Below are 20,740 nucleotides of genomic sequence, written 5' to 3' on the forward strand. Positions count from 1 at the left end.
ACTATTTCAGCAAGATAATTTGATTTTTAAGAGTAAATCCTTTTGTCATAGCTAAGGGTGTTATATTAAGAGAGAACAAGAAAAGCCTCACAGTAAGGTTGTATGGGAGGGCAAAAAAGTCGTGCAGAATTTAACAGAAGATGTATAAAGTCAGCCCCTGATGATTAAGTTTTACGCTTCGTGTCTTATAATTCTGAAAATTAATTTTTTGTATGTTGTGTCAAGCTGTCTGGGGTATGTTGTGGTGAAATTACAGATAATGAATTACTAGCCTTCCTACTCAAGCTGTCGAACTCTCTCCTAATTTTAGCACCACAAAGAAAAAAGGCAATTTAGTGGTTCCCTATGCTGTGAAGTTTAGTGCGAATAGTCTAGGAAAGCTGATATTTTAAGAAGTATTTTGTAGGTATAAAGATTACCATTACACCACTATAATGATTTTGCAGTGCTTTGCCCAGTGGAACACTAGCCTATTTGGGGGAAAAAAGTGTCCAAAGAGTATTCTAATTTCTGTTGTCTAGAGAAGTGCTCAGTGACACAGGACTAAAGGATAGAATCAACCCAATATATTCTCAATTTCAGAAACAGAAAAAAACTGAAATGTGAAGCTATTCCCCCTAGAAATGTTGTAAATCTTACAAAATATATAACCTTTCCTCTTCAACATACATCAAAGGCATAAAACTTGGGAGATTAAAATATGTTTTTAATCTTGGTTTGATGAGCAAAACTTTCACTGTAATATTTATTATGAGAGACTCTACTTGTGTTGCCTCTTCCCTTTGTTCTGTTTATATATGACTTCCTTTCTTCCAAAAAAAGTAGGAAGTATCACTTTCACAAAGCTAAGGGATATTGCAATGGTTTGTTCATTTAAGCTGAATCGTAGGCCCACGTGGCAGACACAAACTTTTCTTTTATTGTCCTGGGTCCCAGAGGAAGAGCAATGCTTTCTGATGGCTTCCAATGAATGCCTTTCATTTGTGGAGGAGTTTCAGTGGCTTATGCTGACTGTACAAAGATCAAACAGGCAGGAAAATTGTGGTTTTGAGAAACTTAGCCAAGATCTTTGTTATTTTCTCAGAAGTTTTTCTTCTATAACCCTGTTTTTTAAGGACAATATTGGGACAATTAGTTGTAGTGACTGTTGGAAAAAAAGCTTGTTCTATCATTTTCTCTTTAAAATTAGGTATTTTCTTAGTTATTAGAAAATTTGTAGGCACGTATAAAGAAAATACTAACCATAATTGCAGTCTGCCTTTATTGCATTTGGAATCAATGGTATCCAAAATTAATCTTAAAAAAATGTTGTGGCTTCTTGCTACTGCAATTTGATCTACATTGGGACACTGTGTTTGCAGAGTTTTGCTGAAATCATCCACGTTTTTTTGCCTGGGCACAAAGGTCTGTCAAACAGATTTGATTATGGGATTTGACTGTTTGAAGTCTCTTTTGTTTCAAGAACATTTTTTTTTTCTCAACACGTTTTCTTTGCTTTCTTCATAAAAATTTTCTTTTTGCCTAGCTATTTGTGAATTTAAGAATTGGCAAGAAATGTGCAGACCACTACATCTTTTTAACTGTAGTGATGGCATGTTTTGCCAGCAATACACAGTTTTCATTATGTTACTCATATAAAACCTCATGCTCATCATAAAAATGCAGATTTTGTTGATGGATTATTTTAATAAAACTAAAATGGCTTAAGTTTATCAAGTGAAACACGTAGCATCTTTAGAGGTCAGATGTAGCTAAAACTTGAACAGCTGTACAACATGCATCCTAGATTGTTTTTAATTGTCTTCCCTTTCTCTAACAGCAGTAATTCTTGTTTATATTGTCAAGACGCTTTCCACTGAGCACAAGCGCACCATACTTTAAGGTCACATGCTTAACCCCACTGCACAGTTACAATGCAAATAGGCCCCCTTTGTTTTCATTAATGCATGACGGGTGGGTGCAAGGCAAGGCTGTTCACAAGGCTTAAATAACTTATTGTATAAGTGTCTTAAAGAAAGCATATTTTGTCTCCATACCACAGTTGTTTGGCATTGCTCTTGTGCATCCAACCGGCAGGTAGTTTGGCAATGCATTTTTGTGTGTCATTTTGTTCTTTTGACCTGTGATACTTTTTTCTTTCTTTTTTTTTTAACTGAGCTAATGGATTCATCTCAAATAATACAAAATGAAGAAGCTTTTCCTTTCCTGATATGTTAAAAGTAGTAAACAAAGCTGGAGCTGCTCTTTTCCATGTGAAACCCTTAACAATTTACCAGTTGTTGTTAGTGTGTTGATGTAGAGGTTTAAAATGAAGACTTCATTAATATGTCAAATTAAGTTAGCATGCTCGGTGCTTTTTATCAGTTTGAAAGTTAACAAAGCACAGTCTTTTAAAATGATTTCAGGAGTTTTAAGTAAGTCTTCTGCTTTTCTACCTGTAGTCATTGATGTATGGAGGAAAAACATTGTTGAAATCTTAAAGAGTTATTTTGGTTTTGGTTATCTAGAATTGGCTCTGAGTCCCAAGGTTTTAGGTGATTTCAAACCCGACATTGATTTTAATCTGTGGCTGGCATCTATAGTTGTATCTGTAGGCCAAAAAAGTTGAAGTCACACTGTTATGTGCTGCATTGTGTCAAAAATTGAGCCTTTGTTTTGGGATATCTCCATTCCAGGTTGTTTGCTTTTTTAATATTTCATTATAATTTCAGACTGTTAATATTATTTGATTCATATCTGGTTTTAAGACAGGCTGATTTATACCAGCACATGAAAAGAGCATGTGCATGTGGCCATGGTCCATCCCGTGTGATGAATTTGGTCCAGGGAGGTTGTGTGCACCAGTTTCTGTACGCATACTGAATGTATAAGCACCAAATGAACAAAGCAAGGGGAAACAATTATCTCTGGAAGATGAAGCAATAATACATGCTTATCAAAGCAGAACACTGCACTCAATATGACAAGTTGTAGCTTAGTAGGAATAGTATTTTGTTCATTTTCAGACTGTGTTAATCAAGGTAGAAAATTGTTTTCTATTTGCCAGCTTGCATTTGAGACAAAAATAGCGGCTTTTCTGAGGTGGAAACTCTTCAGAAGGAAGTTCATAGTATTTGATTATTGTATTTTAAAACCAAATGTTGTGACAACACGTTTTCACAAATGATTATCGAATTATTCTTTTTCCTCGTAATAACTGCTAGGCTTTTAGATTTTGAATGAAGAAATCTTGTCTTGGCTTTTAATTTTCTTACCATTCATGTAAAATTTCTGCGCCTTTTCATAGGTGTTATTTATAGAGGAACTTAGTATACCTAGTGACCTCTTCAGTGTGAAAATAACTGATTTCACTTATCGTATAAGTTTAGACAGGATATCTGCCAAGTTTGAAAGGTTATTTAACACTTAGGGACATAGTAATAATTCTGATATGAGAGTAGTTCTGTCTGTTAATGAACATTTAAGAAACATTTTTGTGAAACGGACAAAATAAATTTATAGCATTTAAGACTCCAAATAAGTAGTACAACAGAAACAGGTCTTGCTGCATGCAGTCTCCTTGATGAGAATTGATGAATATGAACAAGTAGTCAAGTATCGTTAAAAGGCAGTCCATGTCCTAATGAAAATGGTTTAGTTGGTTTTTTTTTTCCTAAACCAATGTGAAGTTATCCCTTAAAATTGATTTGGTGATATAAAAAGATTGTATCTTTTATGTGTGGACTCTGAATGCTGTGAAGTGTTATTTAGTGCTATGTTAAAGCAGAATGGGAAGTAGGTAAAGAATAAATGGAGATTTAGAGCTCAAGTGTGGCTTGTCATGGTGTATGTTTTAAGGGTAGAAGTTTTTGTATGAGAAGAACGCAGGTCAAACCTTCCTCCACTAACTGCTTTTTTTTTTCATTTCTGCAGCAACCCAGAAGTTCTGAAAGCTTTTTTATGTTAGTGGAGATGATCTCCATCGTGATATGAGCTCACTAACACGTCTGCTAAGGATGCTCAGCAAGTTTATGTTAATACATCCTTGAGGTTGCTTTAACTTTTACTGGTGGATTAACTGATCCTTCTCCAAGAGTGCAGAGGTGATTAGTCAGCCACCTTTGTTTGACCTCTGTCTTAAGTTGGACTTCACAGCTGAACTTGAGAGTCCATATCTTATTTCATGCGCCTATAGAAAGAAACGTTAGTGAATGATAAGGCAGGAGCTGCGAGTGTTGCAGTGCAGTGACAGAAGGTATTGTTCTGGGATGTCACGGAGCACAGGGTTTGCTGTTTGCTAAATTGTATTGTCATAGTTTGTGATCACATCATGGGAATGTCTTACTTGTTGAATTGCCAGAATCCCTAGCACATGACTTTTTTTTTTAGAGAGTAATCCATGTGCGTATATTCAGCGATTTGTTGATCACACTGTTTTTTTTGCTTTGTTAAGCACGTGAATCATATGATGAAATTTTATTTCATATGATGAAAGTTTATTTTTTTCTTTGTTAGGCACGTGAATCATATAATGAAAGTTTATTTTCCCCGATTGAATGTTGTGCCATTAATGAAAATTGTCTGTAAAATGATTTTTGATCCAGTGAAGTTTTCAAGTAGTTAACCATTCAAGCTTTAAATTCTTTCTGGAAATATTAATCTATAAATACTTGAATGTTTGTGGAAAACAAATATGACAAATTGACAATATTTAGAACTTGATTAGACTTTAAATAAAAATACTTCCGGAAGGGATTTTTTTATGTACTAGTAGGTGACAGGAAGTAAATTTTAGATTTTTCTTAACAGATTTATTTTGCCCCTGAGCTACTTCCTTGATCTTTCCTTGTGTGTACTTTTAATTGTTGAGTTAATTAGTTGATAATCTTCCTTTTAAGGATGAAAAATGAACCTTGTATTTTCTTTCTCCTGAGGAGATAAACTAATTACTGAGAGCTTTATTGCTCCCTTCCTAAGAGTGTAAGACAGAGCAAAAATCCTTCCCCAAAATCAAAATAAAGTGAAAACAAACCCATGTGCATGTCAGTGTATATTTGTGCAAGAAAAGTGTTACTTTGATTGCATGGACTATTAACATGTTGATATCTGTCATATCCATGTAGCTGTAATATTAGATCTCTCTTACAAAAGGAAAACAGGAGCAGAATCCAAATCTAAAGTCTAGCAAGTGTAGTGTGTAGCGTAGTCTTATACTGGAACACAACTATTGAAACAGAATAATCAATAACTGGCAGTGGTTTTCAGTAACAGGTTTATACAGTGTAGGTTTTACAGATATATTGCATTGAGAAGAACAGTAAGTAAATAGGAAGCCGTGTTAGTGTGTTCCTGGCAAGATCGAGGTAGGCCATAGAGTGTCTCAACAGGATGAGAACCCTGTGCTAAGTGACCTGTCCTCGGAACAGGGGAGGTTTGCCTGCAGGTTCTGAGAGTTAATGCTCCAGCTCCATGACCACACGCTGCAGTAACGCGGGGTGGATCAAGAGCAGCGACTGCAGGTGTGCTGCGTTGTACCCTGGTCTGTGTCTATGGACATACAGATATAAGATAAAGCAGAGTTTACTTTGCAGTTCATCACCATTTATGTGGCTTACGTACAAAGTTCATAGCACATGTTTTTAAGTAAAACTAGAGTTATGTACTGTAACAAAACTGGAGGAGGCTAAGGCACTGAAATGAGATTTGACTGGTTTTCTGCTGAGGAACAAGGTTTTTGTAGCTTGCAAAAATATCTGTTTCCAGAATGCTATTGTCGTGATCACCCTCTAGCTATGAGTGGTGATGTCTCCCTTGCTGCTTGACAATGGAATGTTCCCTATGCATTAAGTACATATAGTTATCGGGTTCTGTTTTGGTTTAGTTCCTGTGTTCTTCTCAGGTGTGTGCTCTAAATTCTTTTTCTGCCTCTTTTGCCGAGGCAGCCAGTATCACTACTGCACTTACATGGTTATGAACTTTGAATCTTCATAATTGTTTGCCATGGTGTCACTGGGAGCAATGAAGCTGTTTCTTGAGCCGTGTCAAGAAACTTCAGTTTTGATACAACATGGTGAGAGTCCCATTCTCATAAGGATAACCCCAGACCCATTGCATTTAGTGCTATGAGCATGATAAAGGCATTGAAATCCTCTTGTCATTCAAAGATACAATTCAGCTGTATGTGGTTATCTTGCGTATGTACTAAATTGCTATTCTGCTGTGGCATGTCTTAGACACAGCAAGCCCACAGGCACTTCTGGACGTGTGGCTTGCTATTTTGTTTGATTGTGGCTTGCAGCTTTTTTGTTCTGCACTGTTTAACCCTTTCTATAACTTGGCTTTTTGTGGTTTAATTTATTTGAATAAAATTAATGACGTTGAGAATGATGTCCCAAATTTTTCCACAGCTGTATTTATACTGGACGTTGCACTATGAAGTGTTGCGGCTAAGGCAGCGACTGCTTTGATGGCAGCAGGTAGTGCCTCCAGTGATGGTAGGAAAATGTCAGTGTTCTGGGCTTTTTTGTACTAGATAGATACTCACGTGCTGTTCAAGGAAATGAGTCATGTGAAATGTAATTAAACACTAAAAGATAGTTACAAATAAAAAAGCAATGATGAATTCACAGTTCAGCACTCACTGGTTTTCGTCTTTCTTCATAGTTTAAGGATGTTTAAAATTATTTTTTTCATGTAACTAATCATCTTAGGTTTAGTGATTCCAGTTTGTATTTTGAGTGCTACAAGGACCAGGTGTCTGGTTTGCATCAGTAGATATTTTAAGAGAAGCTCATATGTACTTTGGTGTATTTGGGTTTTACTATAGATTAAGTAAGTCAAAGTAACGCCTTGCTTATGTGTAGAATTATTTAATTTCATTTCAGCCTGGAGAAGAGAAGGTTGCAGGGAGACCTTATAGTGACCTTCCAGTACCCGAAGGGGGCCTACAAGAAAGCTGGGGAAGGACTGTTTACAAGTGCATGTAGTGATAGGACAAGAGGGAACAGCTTTAAATTGAAGGGGGGAAGATTTAGATTAGAGATTAGTAAGAAATTCTTCACGATGAGGGTAGTGAGACTCTGGCACAGGTTGCCCAGACTAGTTGTGGCTGCCCCATCCCTCAAGGCCAGGTTGGATGGGGCCTTGGGCAGCCTGATCCAGTGGGAGGTGTCACTGCCCATCGCAGGGATGTTGAAACTGGATGGGCTTTAAGGTCCCTTCTAACCCAAACCATTCTGTGATTAGAATGAGTAAAATCATATGTGTCTTTAATTCAAATTAGAGTTCATTTCAGTGTTTTATGATGGTATTACCTACTTCTGGCTTTGAAGGCCGTCATTTTTCCCTCTCCTTTCTCCCCACCTAAATTGTTCATAGTAGGTGATAATGTTAATTTTGATATGCTGAGAAAATTACAGCATACCTATTGAGTTCTTTTGAATGCATAATATTTGTTGTATGATTCTTGAGTGCTTATTAGAACTGCACGTAGTTGTTGACGATGAAGAATCTGTCTGGTGAAGTGAACATGTGTAGGTTGTACTTGGTGTGATTCAATACTGCAAAATGTAAGCTGTCTGGAGTGCACATTAGTGAAGTGAGTCTTGTATTGCATCTTAGCTCAACTGATTTCAGCAATAGTAAATAATCACTGAAGCATACACTGCTATGCAGTCCTTCAGAACTTAAGTGTTCAGTGTAACTACTGTTTGCATGTGACCAAAATGGGAAAGGGGAGGTGTATAGAAAGGAGTGAATTGTAACAAAGAACACTTTCTGCTTCAATTCTTGTTCAGAAAACATATGTTCAGCCATGCAGGCAACAGTTGGGGTAAAGACACACTGTAGGTTTGGAAACAAAAGGCATGTTCTTTTCTTGCTTTCACAATGTTTTCAAACATATTCACTTCTTGGGGACTAGCCTGTCAGCTGGATCTTCTTGCAAGCGTGATTTCTTTTTCCTGACTTCTTTCAAAAGCCTTTTCCCCGCAATGTTTTACACTTCATATAATCCACTATGCATGGTAGGCCTGTTTCAGTCTTTGTGCTATTGATGATTCAGAGGTGGAAGGGCTGTGCTCTGGGAGAATGTGGCTAAAGGGTAACCTTTCAATCACCCATACATCTGAAGATGCTAAGCCATCCATATTCCAAATATCTTGAGTTGTTTGGTTACTCTTTCTTGATGAGATATGTTATACTTCATCTTTAGAACATTGCCGAACTGAGTAGTGCAGCAGAAATATTTTGAAAGTGTTGATCTTTATACTATTTTTTTTCTTTGTAACTAAGTATTGAAAAATCTTTTGGACACCTGTCACAACTGCATTGAAACATCTAGTAAAAAAAATTAAATTATTTTCTCCAGTTTTGGCATGCCAGAGTAACCAAAAGTTACTTGGTCGTTACTTCTGTTTGGATTCCTTTTTCCTAAATATATGGTTCAAATCCCAGGGGTGAATATGCTTATATATAGAGGCATAGAGGTAATGGTTATTTCCAAATAAGCTCTGCCTGGTTTTATTTAAGACCTTTAAACTCATATAGCTAGAAAATGTACTGTTTTAGCTCCACACGTATAGTTAATTGGTACAATTTTCTAGTGTAGGCAAGTCCTAAAGTTTCTTTGGAAATGTCTAAGTGATCTACTGTCTGTAGGTTTTTCTAGGTCGAATTACTCATCTATCAAGTCAGGTATTCATCCTTTGTTGTCAGCAGTGAATACCTCAGAGAGAGACAGGGCTCCCTACATTTTAATGCATGTAGACTTTATATAGAGCTTAAGCATGTGTCTAACTTCAAGCGTTTTTCTTTATAATTGGGTTATGTACTTGTTTAGTTTAGATATGCGCTATTGAATATAATGCTAGGGAAAATATATAATCTTTATGGCAATAGTTGCACACCAGTGACTTGAACTTCCTTCTTTTCACCCTACAAAAATGCAAACGTTACTTATATTTGATAAAATTCTCACTCCTTTCTATTTTATTGAAATGCAGACATAATATTTGACTCAGCACGCTGTTCTAATATTGGAAGTACTCTATGAATAAGCAAAATGGTTATGGAGTTTTATGTTGGTTTGTGGACTATTCGTGTATATTTTTGGGAGTATTTAAGAGTGTTAGCTGAATTCAGTAGTCTGGGAAATCACCACTGGTGAATGTCCATTATTAAGGATTTCTCACATAAGGCCTTTCAGACTGCGAGGATCATTTGGACAAATAGGAAATCTGCAGACAAGAAAACGCCACATAAATATTTTCTAATGGAAGGTGCCAGCAAAGACATCTTTGCCAACATATGTCAAAACTGCCAGCAGATCTGTGAGGATGGGGATTAACTTTTTAGCACTGTCATCTCGAGAGCCTTGACAGGGAAACGTTATTTAAACGTTTTTCTTTGACTGTGTATGACTGTAAAGATGTTAAAGGTAGATAAAACTAATATAAAGCAGTTAATGATACTGACATATATTCTAAGCGTGCACCTTTTTCTTTTCATTGAGCTAGATGTCAGACATACTTGAGAATACTGCAGCTCTAAAATAAATTGTCCTTCCTTCTCGAATGAAATTTGATGATTTGTCTTCAGTCTGATAAAAGAAAGCACGCTCTAGTATATTGCTTCTTTTCAGGAATTCTTTGTTTTGTTTTATAGGCTCTTTAAAAGTAAATTATGTTTTAGATGTTGCAGTGACTTCTCTGAGTCTCAGGAAGAAAACAGTTAATAATAATTTCTTTCCTTTTAGCTCCCATGTGCCTACCTTCATTGTACAGTTTGCATGTAACAGCTAGTAAGCATAGAATGTACTGAACCTTAAACAAATCTATTAGGATCACTATGGCAAGAGACTGGGAAAATGGCAGGAAAAACGAACAATGATTTTGTAAACCCTCCAAAGGTCAGAAAAAGGCTTTCAGTAAGTATGCAGAGGCTAGAAATCAAATCCTATTTCCTATCATAAGAAACCAGTTGTTTTAGCAGCAGTGGTTAATGTACTGTATGTGAAAGATTTAAGACTAGTTGGAAAGCTTTGCTTCTGTTTTATTAGGCTGCTATTGAAAAGCCAACAGCATAACTTCGACTAGGTGCTTTGAGATTTCTTAATGGGCTGTCAAGGGCAAGACACCAGGTCTGTGCTATACTAGCTCTTTCCTGTACATTAAAACAACAGGGGCCAAATGATCATATACAGAAGTATGAATTACTTGATGCTTTCTCTGTTCCATATGGTCAGCCATGTCTTTGGCAATTAATCATGTACAGAATCAGTTGAGTGCTCTCTGAAGCATTGAAGTCAACATTTAGTTGTACCTGTGCCAGTGGGGGCAGTGGGGGTTGTAAGCGTAAAATAGCAGGATGAAGAGCTGCTGGCGCCGAAGTCAGAGCAGCTGGCTTCTATAAACAACACTTTTTTCCTCTTTACCTTTTTTTTTCTTTTTTTTTTTTTTTTAACTTTCTTTGACAAACACAAGCCATTTTTCAATATCATCCAAAACATGAGGGTTGCTGAGTGAAACAGCAATATCTGGCATAGTGGATTAATAAACAAAAGGCAGAGAATTTGGTTTAATGTGGCCAAATTACTGGGCGATAACTTAAACCATGCTGGCGGCTTCCATCGTATCAATGAAAATGAGTGTGTTTGCCCATATTTTAAGTCACAATTTTAAAAGTAAAGAAAAATTGAGCAGTGGTTTGTAAGCAATTACTCGCTTTTTTTATTACAGGAGTTATGACATGTTAAATTAACATGGCTTAATACATTTCAGGCTGTTCCCCCCCTTCCTTTAATGGCAGGGTGTTTTAGTTTTACAGAATTTCATCAGGATGCTTTTTGCACTAAAAAAAAAAAAAGAAAATTCACAAAAAAATAACAGGGAAGATATAGAATAACATTTAGAGCTCTCAAATTTTACACTGTTTTCCTTTTCTGTATCAGTTATTGATTACTGAGAGGTGGCTACTGTAATATAGAAGTGGTTAGTAAAGATTTGGAAACTTATCCTATTTGAAGTGGTGGTAAGTAAATGAAATGTTAACTCAGAGTGAAAAATCTTATTTGTTGACCCAATAAAGTGGAACCAAGAGACAAACTGTCCCAAGTGCCACTTCAGTTCAGACTGAAGGCTAATTGGTCTGACAGAATACTGGGCTTCATGGCTCCAGCTATACAGTGCTTCTAATCTTAAGTCTTGCTCCTCCAGAGATCTGTGTTGAAGGAAGGAAAACCTGACTTCAAAAGACTAAAAATGTACCAGTGCAGGGTTTAAAGTGTTTAGAGGTGGCTTTCTTTTTTTTGCTTCTTTTTAAGCATGTCATGCTATTCACCCCAGGTACCTACAGTTAGCAGGGTAGTGGCCTATCGATGCTGAAATACACTTTTTTCTGCTGTGTATCAAAGAAAAAAAATATCACTGTAATCCTGTTATGAAACCTAGGTTAGCTTTGTTAAGACTCAGAGAAGGTATCTAATTTTGAGTGTGTATCCTGAGTGAACAGTAAGGCTTGGTTCTAACAGTTTCTACTCAATTCCATGTCACTGATATATTTTGTCAGGGGTATGAGAGGAATATGATATTAGTGTCTTAAAATCTTATGGTAGTACTTTTATTCTTTATATAAAAAGAGAAGATGCTCTGATGGCTGTTGCTTCATATGTCAGTGGAGCACTAGATTCAGTTCTGCTGTGGTACCAGGAGGAAGGTAAAGGATAAAATTTTCTAAATACTATCCTTAACAGAGAAAACTGCATTGGTGGACGCTAAATGTATGTGTATATAGCCTTGGGCTCTTTTTATAGGTGGGTTGTGTGTCTGTTTTTAAGACCATGCCATTTGGGATTTACAAGGACTTGCCCTATATACATTAATAGACCTGCAAGGAGAAATGGGCTGGATTTCCTGAAAATGTGAACGGTACTACTGAATAAAGAGGCCTGCTGGCCAAGGAGGTACAAATTTGCTTCCCCCAAGTGATAAGCAATTTGCGTAATCTCGTTGCTTAGGTTGTCCAGGATATGTTTTTGCCAGCTCAGGAAGCAGAAGAAAGAAAGTTTCAACAATTTGTAAACATTACCACCATCAAGAATCTCTGTGAACACAAGGATGAGATAAGACAGGCTGTAGGGCTGGTTGCATTGTTTATTTATTCTACTGTCCTGCTGTCCCAAGTGTGCTGAAAAACATTGAGTCAGTGTTGAGTCCAGTTCAGAAATGTGAAGGCTTCACTCAGCGTTGGGCAAAGGGGGCCTCTGTAGACAATTATCTGTCATTAAAGAACATTAAAAGAATTGAGCCACAAGGTCAGATTTTCTTTGATGGGATGTGCAACTACAGTGATGTTCAAAAGGAGGTCACTCCTGCCCTTTAGAGCAGGGGTGGTATCGGCTGGGTTTCTGATGGATTTTTATCAGTGTTGATGTGAGGAAATGGCTTTCCCAGCTGATAACATCTTTGACCGAGTTTCTTGAACCCTTGACCTTTATCAGTTAAGGTATATATTGAATCCTCTTGTTAAAAATAAATCCCAAAGCAAGTTACATGGAAAAGAAAACTTTCAAAGGAACATGTTTTATAATATTATTTTACCCAGAGTGCTGCTTTATTTGTTACAATTTGGGATTTTTACTGAGATTATAAGAATAGCAAGTTATTGAGAAATACCTCTGTAATAGCTACGTATCAAGCCCTGCACTCACGTTTTGGGTAACTTTGCTGCCCTCAGCACTCTTAGAAACCAAGTAAATCAATTAAATTGGTATGTATTGTTGCTGTATGTTGCTTAATATACTATTTCACCCTCCAGGTAGCTGTGACTCTACTCACAGCACTCAGAAAAGAAGCGTTTATGGTGTCAGCCTCAAACTTTGAGTTTGACTTGAGCTGTGTACATCACCACGTAAATGAAAGGTGTTAACAGAGGGCTGGGGCGGTGTAATTGTTCTCTTAATAAAAATTAAATGATATTTCATTTCCAAAGATATATGATGCTCCTTTAGATGGTGGGGACTTTAGGTAGTGGAGCTCAGTACTAAAGGTCAGACCATCAGAATTCATACAAAAACATTATGTAATTGTGAATACTCGCAGAAGTGTTCACCTGTTTTCTCAGATAGATAATGCTCTAATAGCATCCTTTTTTCATTAGATTTTAACTGAAAGTTCATTGGGAACCATCAGTTCTCCATGCTCTGTGTTTTGGGAATCATTTGCTTAGGGTATCTTGTTGTAAATAACTGTAATTTCAGCTTTGTGAGGCATAACGTCATTAAACTTGGAGCTTTTCTGCAGTCTTGGAGAGAAGTAATCTTCTACACTGTCACTGTCCCTACCCCATTGTGATTAATAATCAAGAAAGAATGTATATCTCTTTATCTTACAGGACTATGTCCTCTACCAAATCTTGCTTTAAGCTGGTCGTTTGCTGGAAGTGAGGCTTTAAGATCAGGATTGTTGAAGTTAGCAGATATTAGAGCTTGTGGAAAAGATGTTGTAGGTCAGTGCAAGGGAAAGCCGTGTCAGGGAATCCTTATCTGAAAATACTCGCTGGCTTTTTGTTTGCTTTGTAATGTCAAAGCAGGGTCAAGAATGTGATCTGTGTAGACAGAGTTTTGAGCATTTTGGTTTCTACAAGAAAATATTCTTTTTGATCTGTAAGTCCCAAATGACAGGGGAATGCCTTTTGGTAGGCCAGCTGATAGAGCTGGAAGGTGAGCACAAAGATGCTTTTTTGTCTTTGTGATCTGATGTTGGTGTAAGAAAATTATTTCCTGTCTCTATGAACTCTCTTGTGCTTGTCTCTTGGAACCACTATGGCAGTACTCACTGCTTACTTTACATAGCTTAATCTGCGTATTATTCTTTCTTGTGGGGGAAAAATACTCTGTCAGACCAAGGATAGATCTTCCTGTTTTCACAAACTGAAGATAACAAGAACCATTTATCTCACAGAATCCCCAGAGGAATTTTAGTGGTTCTGCATTTGGGCAGAGCAGAATGTATCATGTACGTGAGGAGGAGGCTGTATGCCATGTCTTTTTATCATGTTGTTCCTATAAGAGAGCCCATGGTGGGAATAGCAGTTGCAGCTCTTGGTGATGTTTGAGTTGTGTTTTTAAAATCAATCCGCTAATGCTTAGGTTAGAAACATGCTTTTGCCTCCTTTTTTGTGGAAAAAAACCCTCTAGGTTTCTGCAAGCTCTCAGTCATCCTTCACAAAAGAATTTAGATTCTTTGATACGATTGCAGGACCTGTGACTGAAAGTTAGAGTAGCTAAAGTAATTAACTAAATATCAGTGGCTGGTTAAGACGAGAAAGGCAAATATATCTTCAATGAAGGAAGAGAACGTGGCATTGACTCTGTATCTCTTTTGTGGTTGGACTGCCACACACCAAATCAGCACATGTACACTAGTTGACATGCGCATTAGTAGTGTGAACATCAGAATGTGCCGTTTCTTTCCCAAGTTGGCAGACATGGGAAAGCTTAGGGAAAAGCAGAGGAGACAATGCTGGTTGAGTTAGCAAGTGAAGACAAAGGCTGAGGAAGTTGGAGTTGGGACGCTAGGTGGGTGAAGGATGATAGGAAGATCTATAATTTCATTACATCAACATTAACTGTCTATACAACATTTGGGAAGGCTAGTAACTTTTGAGCTACAGTGACCGAGAGTGATCTGACTCCACGGATGACTTAAATCTGTTGCATGCGGGTGTGTATATATATATTATCAATTTCTAATTTATTCTATAAATGAAAAAAGGTAGTACTGCTTGTTTATTTGAAATATTTAATGATAAAGAGAACATGGGAACATCATTAGAAATTCCTTTCATAATATACAGTACCAACAGGTACTTGAGCTTCACCAAGGATCAAGGAAGAGGGGGAAATCCTCCAAACTAAAGCTTTGTTGAGAGAAATACTTTTGATATATTTTTGGTTCAAGAAAATATCTAGAAATTAAAAGAATTATGTCTCCAGAAAATGAGAACTAGAAATGCACGATGTCTTGTTGTGTTACTTAAGGCAATGAGATTTTAAGGTTTACCTTATATACCTTGTACATTGATTAAATACCGAATATATGGTGGCCATTTCTAACCATTATTTACTGTATTGATTTGTCAGCAGTGGAACTGTAATAAAAAAGGCTATTGATTTACTGTCCTTATTTGCTTATGGGCTTTTTGTTAATTTTACACATTGTATCCTATTTCCAGATGATAATTTTTGTGTGGTTTTTTCCTTTAAGACAAGCTTAGTCCTTTCTGAAGTTGGAAAAGAGGAACAAATTGAGGGACAACATAAGGAAACCATCAGCTGCTTACTGCTGGTTCTTACTGAACGACAAAGGCTGCGTGAAGAATGGACAGCAAGGTGAGGAATATTTGAAACATAGTAACTTAATGAAATGAGAAACAAGCATATCAAGTGTACTCCTGTAAATCCCCTTGGAGGGGGCAGGTTTTGTTAGTGTATAATTTTGAAAAGTTTCTGAAAATTCTGTGAGATTGACTTTAAAAAGTTAATTGTAGATATCGGATCTGACACTTGAGTGGCTTTGCTGTTCCCAGCAATTACAGTGAGTGAACTTGAAACATTTCAGAAGCATTTATATAAAAATCAAACATTATTACATAGCAACTATACAAGTTATAGGCAGTGTTTTATAGGTCTGCATTCTTATGAGTATGAAACAATTATTTGTATACTAATCATTTAAAATCTCAGAGTGGACAAGAGCTTAGGAAGCTGAGTCTACAATATTGTTCCTATTATTATGTGGGTTTTGTCTCTTCCTTTTTGAGGAATTTAAGAGGTTGGAAGGTGGAGAGGAGAGGGCTTGTCTTCCATCACCATGCTTCCTAAATATAACTAATGGTTTGGCTACACTGGAAACAGGGGAAATCGCTTAAGGCTTTTCCATGGGACACATGCATCTTTGTTGTGAACCAGAATGGAAAGATTCCTAGAGATAGGAAAAGGCTAAACAACTCTTATGAGTGGAGTATTTTCTTCGTGTGTGTTTGGTTTAACAATGATTTCTTAATATACGGTCATCGGGAATCACGGCCACCGAGACTCATTTAAAAGTAACGTGGTTGTAGTGTTTCTGGCCACTGCTCACTGCTTCCAGTGCAATGAGAGGCTGGAGCCAGTGTTGCTGCTGTAGACGTGGTCCCGTCTCTTACACAGAAATGCTCAGGTTCCTGGGTGGGGGTGGGGAAAGGCACAAGCAGACAAAGTGCAGGCCTCCCTAAAACTAAACACCTGAAAGAAAATTTCAAGAGCCATTGTGCCTTGAAAGTTCTGAAAGAAAGTGTCCTTTGAGTATTAAATATCCATAATCCTCTTTCTTTCCATTTGATGTTTCCCATTCCAATGACCTATCTGAGCGTCTCATCCATATGAAGTGCATAAACAGGCTGTTACCATACACCGCACTTTACTTCATCAAAGCTTCAGCTAGATGTCTGGAATGAAGCACTGGCTGTGGTAGCCATCAAGCATGCGGTGGTGAAAGTTATAAAACGTCCGCTGTGGTACTAGCAGGGCTGCCCATGTTTTAGAGATCAGTCTATTGTGTACTTTGGAATTACATGAGAAAAATGTGCTTGGACAGGAAATAATTAGCACTTGTCAGAGGGCAGGCAATAGGTTACAGTATTTTACTTTCAACAGGCTATCAGGGGATCAGCTAGATTAGATAATAGAATTTTTTTTCCTCTGGAAGTTAAGTACAGATGACTCTAATTACCTTACATTCTGCATTAGAGAGCACATTATGAACAGTACAACTTTGAGAAATTTAGGTCAGTGAAGGGAGGGCAGCTGGCAAAAACTTTACTCTGCATTTGCTCTTTGAGTTATGTAGGCATTCTGTTCTTCCGTGGGTTTTGTGGGTTTCGCTCCTTAAAGAAAATTCTTGCTGGGAACTGGTAATACAAACTAATTCAACTTTCAGAAGTTTAGCCTTTTACAGAGAAAGGCATATGAACTGTTTGGATAGGTATACCAATCTACTTGGTTAAAGCCTATCCTTACATTATTTGTTTTAAGTTGTACTGATGTTTCTGCACATTAACAAACTGAAATTACTCTTCAAATTTTTATTTCAGCTAAATAGTCCAAAACACATGGTAGTGCACTTAGTGTTGTGACTCACCATTTCATTTCATCTACTTTGACTCAAAGATGTCATCGGTATCTCAAGCATCTTGAGCAGATCTTCTAGGGATTCAAGTTGTTCTCTGTTGAGTGGTAGTGATCCAAAATGCTTCAGGTAGCACTCAGTGAATGTCCTCTAAGTGTTAACAGAAATGGTCCAGAGTTTCTAAAGCCCCAGATTTGTTTATATTGCATGATAGTGCCTGATGGACAGGTTGTTATAGCTGTTAAAGAGCTGCTCTAGCCCTTTGAACTGACCCCTTCTTGACCTCTGCTTGCGGAAGGTCACTGTTCAGCTTATAAAGTGAAGGGAACCTTAGATTCTGCTGTAACAAATAGAGGGTGAAGGGAACAGCTGTGAATTTTGGACTAACCATGCAAACCTATATAGACTTCTTAGGGTCACTGTATGATAATGAAAATTGTTACCAAATTATATGGAAATTTAACAGCAATAGTGGGAAAGAGAGGGTGGAGTCTAATGCATTGGGTTTGATAAATGAAGTGTGAAGTTACCCATCTGGCTCTAGACAGCCCTCTTTTTCTCTACGAAAGGGAAACATTTAAAAATAACCATGGTACATCTAGAATCAATGACCCATACAGAGAGCTGGAATAGATCAAGATTTAATAGTGGCTGTGGAAGAAATTATCATTTGAAAAGTGAGACAAAGGATGAAAAAGTACAGTTCAATATCTGCACCTGATTCATTTTCAGAAAAGGCTATTGACATTTTCTGTTTTACTTTCTAACTGGAAGCAGAAATGTTGTTATATCGTAAAGACACAATTTGGCCAAAAAAAAAATTTCAAGAGAGAATGTTGCATTTTTCCTGATCGGTAAATGAAAAGAGAAATGGTCTGTAGTTCAATAAAAATGATATCTGTTATTTCTCCTAACAGAACTTGTATCATGTTATAATAATATTATCTTTAATGCTTGCATGATATACTGTACTGAATTACTAGTACATTTTTGCTAGATTTTTCATATCCCTACATTAACTACCAAACTAATTTGTCATCAATAAATCAACAATAGATTAATTTAAAGGATAATATTTACCTGCATGGAAATTATTAACTGCTAGGAAAAAAACATGGTTAGTTAAACCATTGCTAAAATAAGTCTTTTTTATTAGCCCAAAATGGTTTTATTATGACACAGACTCTAATGTCCATTTTACTATTTCTCTCAGTGAAATTGTGCCAGTTCTCTTAGGGGAAATTCCACCAGGCAATGAAAAATGTCAAGTTTTGGAGAAAGACATAATGAAGTGGAAAATTTGATAGGAAAAATAAAATTACTTACAATGGTAGTATTTTCATAGTTGTGCTTCTTCTTAGCCAAATTCTGAAATCTTACCTTCTCTCCAGGTCGTCATGTAATGACAAATTGACATCATGAAAACAGAATAAACATTCAATAAATAATTTGGACCAAATTAAACACAAAATTCTTCTGGTTCATGAGATAAACAGGAGAAAAATGTTAATTGATTATATCTTGTAAAAATCAATAGCTTAAAACCTTGCCTCATTGAAATAACGCAATGAAAAAAAATCTATTTCATGAGGTCATTCCACAGCCCGTAACATTTTGTAGATCAGATCACTCTGTATTTTTAGAATTGCTGTATTGTTCCATCTTTGCACCACATTTCAAGAAAGAACTTCTTGCTCATGGCAAAGTGTTTTAGTTTCAGGTTTCAAGTCAGACTCGAGCTATAATTCCCTAACTTTTCTTTTTTGCCTTTGTCAAACCCTTTCTTAGATCTCACAAATCTAACATAACAATGTAAAGGTATGTATTTTTTCTAGCTATAGTGAGAACCTACCATAATACTGAGAAAGTCTTACCTCTTAGCAGTGAAATCTAGATTATTATATGGATATTTATATAGGAATTTAAATTATAAGTATGTAGTGTGAAAATTGAGTCCTATCCTGTGATAACAATGTTGAGTTATATAATATGAATGGTGTATTTTTCAGGAACTTGATAAATGCTAGTTTTCAGATGAAATGTGGTAACACTGATTGGAAAATACTCACCTTTTTTCAGTCTCGGCCTGCCAATGTGGTATATATATGAGACATTGTGATCTCTTCAGAAACTCCTACAATGAGAAATACACAAGTTCCAAAGATTTACTAGACAAAGAGCAGAGGTATCAGAGTCTGAGAGGCACTGGGTGGGGGGAGCATTTAGGTTGTTTAAAACTTTTGTGGTTGTTTTGTGTAATGTTAGAATGGCAGTTTTTTTCCTCTTGAGGAATCCAGTGTCTATGTTTCTGAAATTAGTAAGGATCTCAGTACACACAGGTGCAGGATCTTCATGTTTTCTGCCTCTGTCTTTTACCTGTGTTTCTGGTATTGGGGAGTTTTGAAGCAATCAAGGTTGGGATCAATGGGTACAAGTACTCTAATGAACAATGGAAATACTGCTTGATTAAATGCTGCTGTTTAACCAGTACTACTATTTCCTTTGACACCATCTTGACCCTTTACCCTTGAAAAGAATTCATATTTACAAGCTGTGGGTACTTATGGAAAATGCTGCTTCTTACTTTGTGATGCCACATACAGCAATTGTGACGTAAGAAAATGTTACTTGGTGTAGTGACTTAAACCAAACAGTATTGGAGGGCAGTCCAGTAAAGGCTGCAAAACTTCAGCTCTGTATGTGACTTTTGTGTGTGTCAGACTCTTTCATTTTCCATGTTTACTGAGGGTTTACTTCGCCATTTTAGTTTAGTTTTATGCTCCACTTGTGAAAACCATGAAAAGATGCACCATGCCATACCCAGATAACTGCTAAATCAAAATTCCTTGACATATCCTTTTTTTTTCCCCATTTCATGCTTTCTTGCTATGTTAGATATATTTTTTCAAAAGATGGTTCAGTGACATTTCCGAAACTGACAAATTACACAAATTTAGTCCTTATAATGCACTTAAAGTTTCCAAAACAAAAAATGATACTCAGTTTCCCCACTTTGTCAGAGTGCATGTGGTATTTATTTATTTATTTAAGCTAAACTTGTTGAAGGTTTGACTTCATATCACCTGGATGGGCTTTTAAAGTCAGCATGGATGACATTTCCTTATATACATAAGCTTTCATGACAGCACTACAAGAAAGATAGTGTTGTTTTTCCAGTAGTTCAACAAAATTTGCTCACTACCACTGGGAAATCCAAATCCTGGGGATGGAGATTATTGTCTTTCTAGGCTGCAGGTTCCTGGGGATTGAATAGATCGCAGAGGTGACAATTTTATAATCTGTGGTGACAAAGTGCTAGCCACATCATCAGACAGCTGAACCACAAAGTAGTATTAGCATCAGCTGTCATCATTCCCGTAAGAGAGAACGGTGTCTGCCAGAGGCAGGAGAAAAGGAGAAAGCCTGGAGAATTAAGTGTCATGTAGTGCTCTTTAGCTGCTCATATTAACTAAAGACCTGGTGTTATAAATTAGGAATAAGTGTGACTGGCCCAGAGAGTGAAAAATCGTCATAGGTTTATTTTGCTTTGTCCACTGAGGTTTCTTTTTTTCTAAAATATCAATCTATACTTTCCT

The 20,740-nt window shown here is 36.8% G+C and overlaps 1 protein-coding gene across 3 annotated transcripts in view; it reads left to right on the plus strand.

The window, feature by feature from the left end:
* The window catches only part of FTO (FTO alpha-ketoglutarate dependent dioxygenase), a 215,262-nt gene that overhangs the window by 82,276 nt on the left and 112,246 nt on the right, over positions 1-20,740 (plus strand). For all 3 annotated transcript variants that reach the window (XM_069868659.1, XM_069868661.1, XM_069868662.1), the window contains exon 8: positions 15,243-15,367. In XM_069868659.1, coding sequence (XP_069724760.1) covers positions 15,243-15,367 — 125 coding nt within the window. The remainder of the gene's footprint in view (positions 1-15,242; positions 15,368-20,740) is intronic.

The sequence above is a fragment of the Phaenicophaeus curvirostris genome, chromosome 14, assembly GCF_032191515.1.
Source record: "Phaenicophaeus curvirostris isolate KB17595 chromosome 14, BPBGC_Pcur_1.0, whole genome shotgun sequence".
Taxonomy (NCBI): domain Eukaryota; kingdom Metazoa; phylum Chordata; class Aves; order Cuculiformes; family Cuculidae; genus Phaenicophaeus; species Phaenicophaeus curvirostris.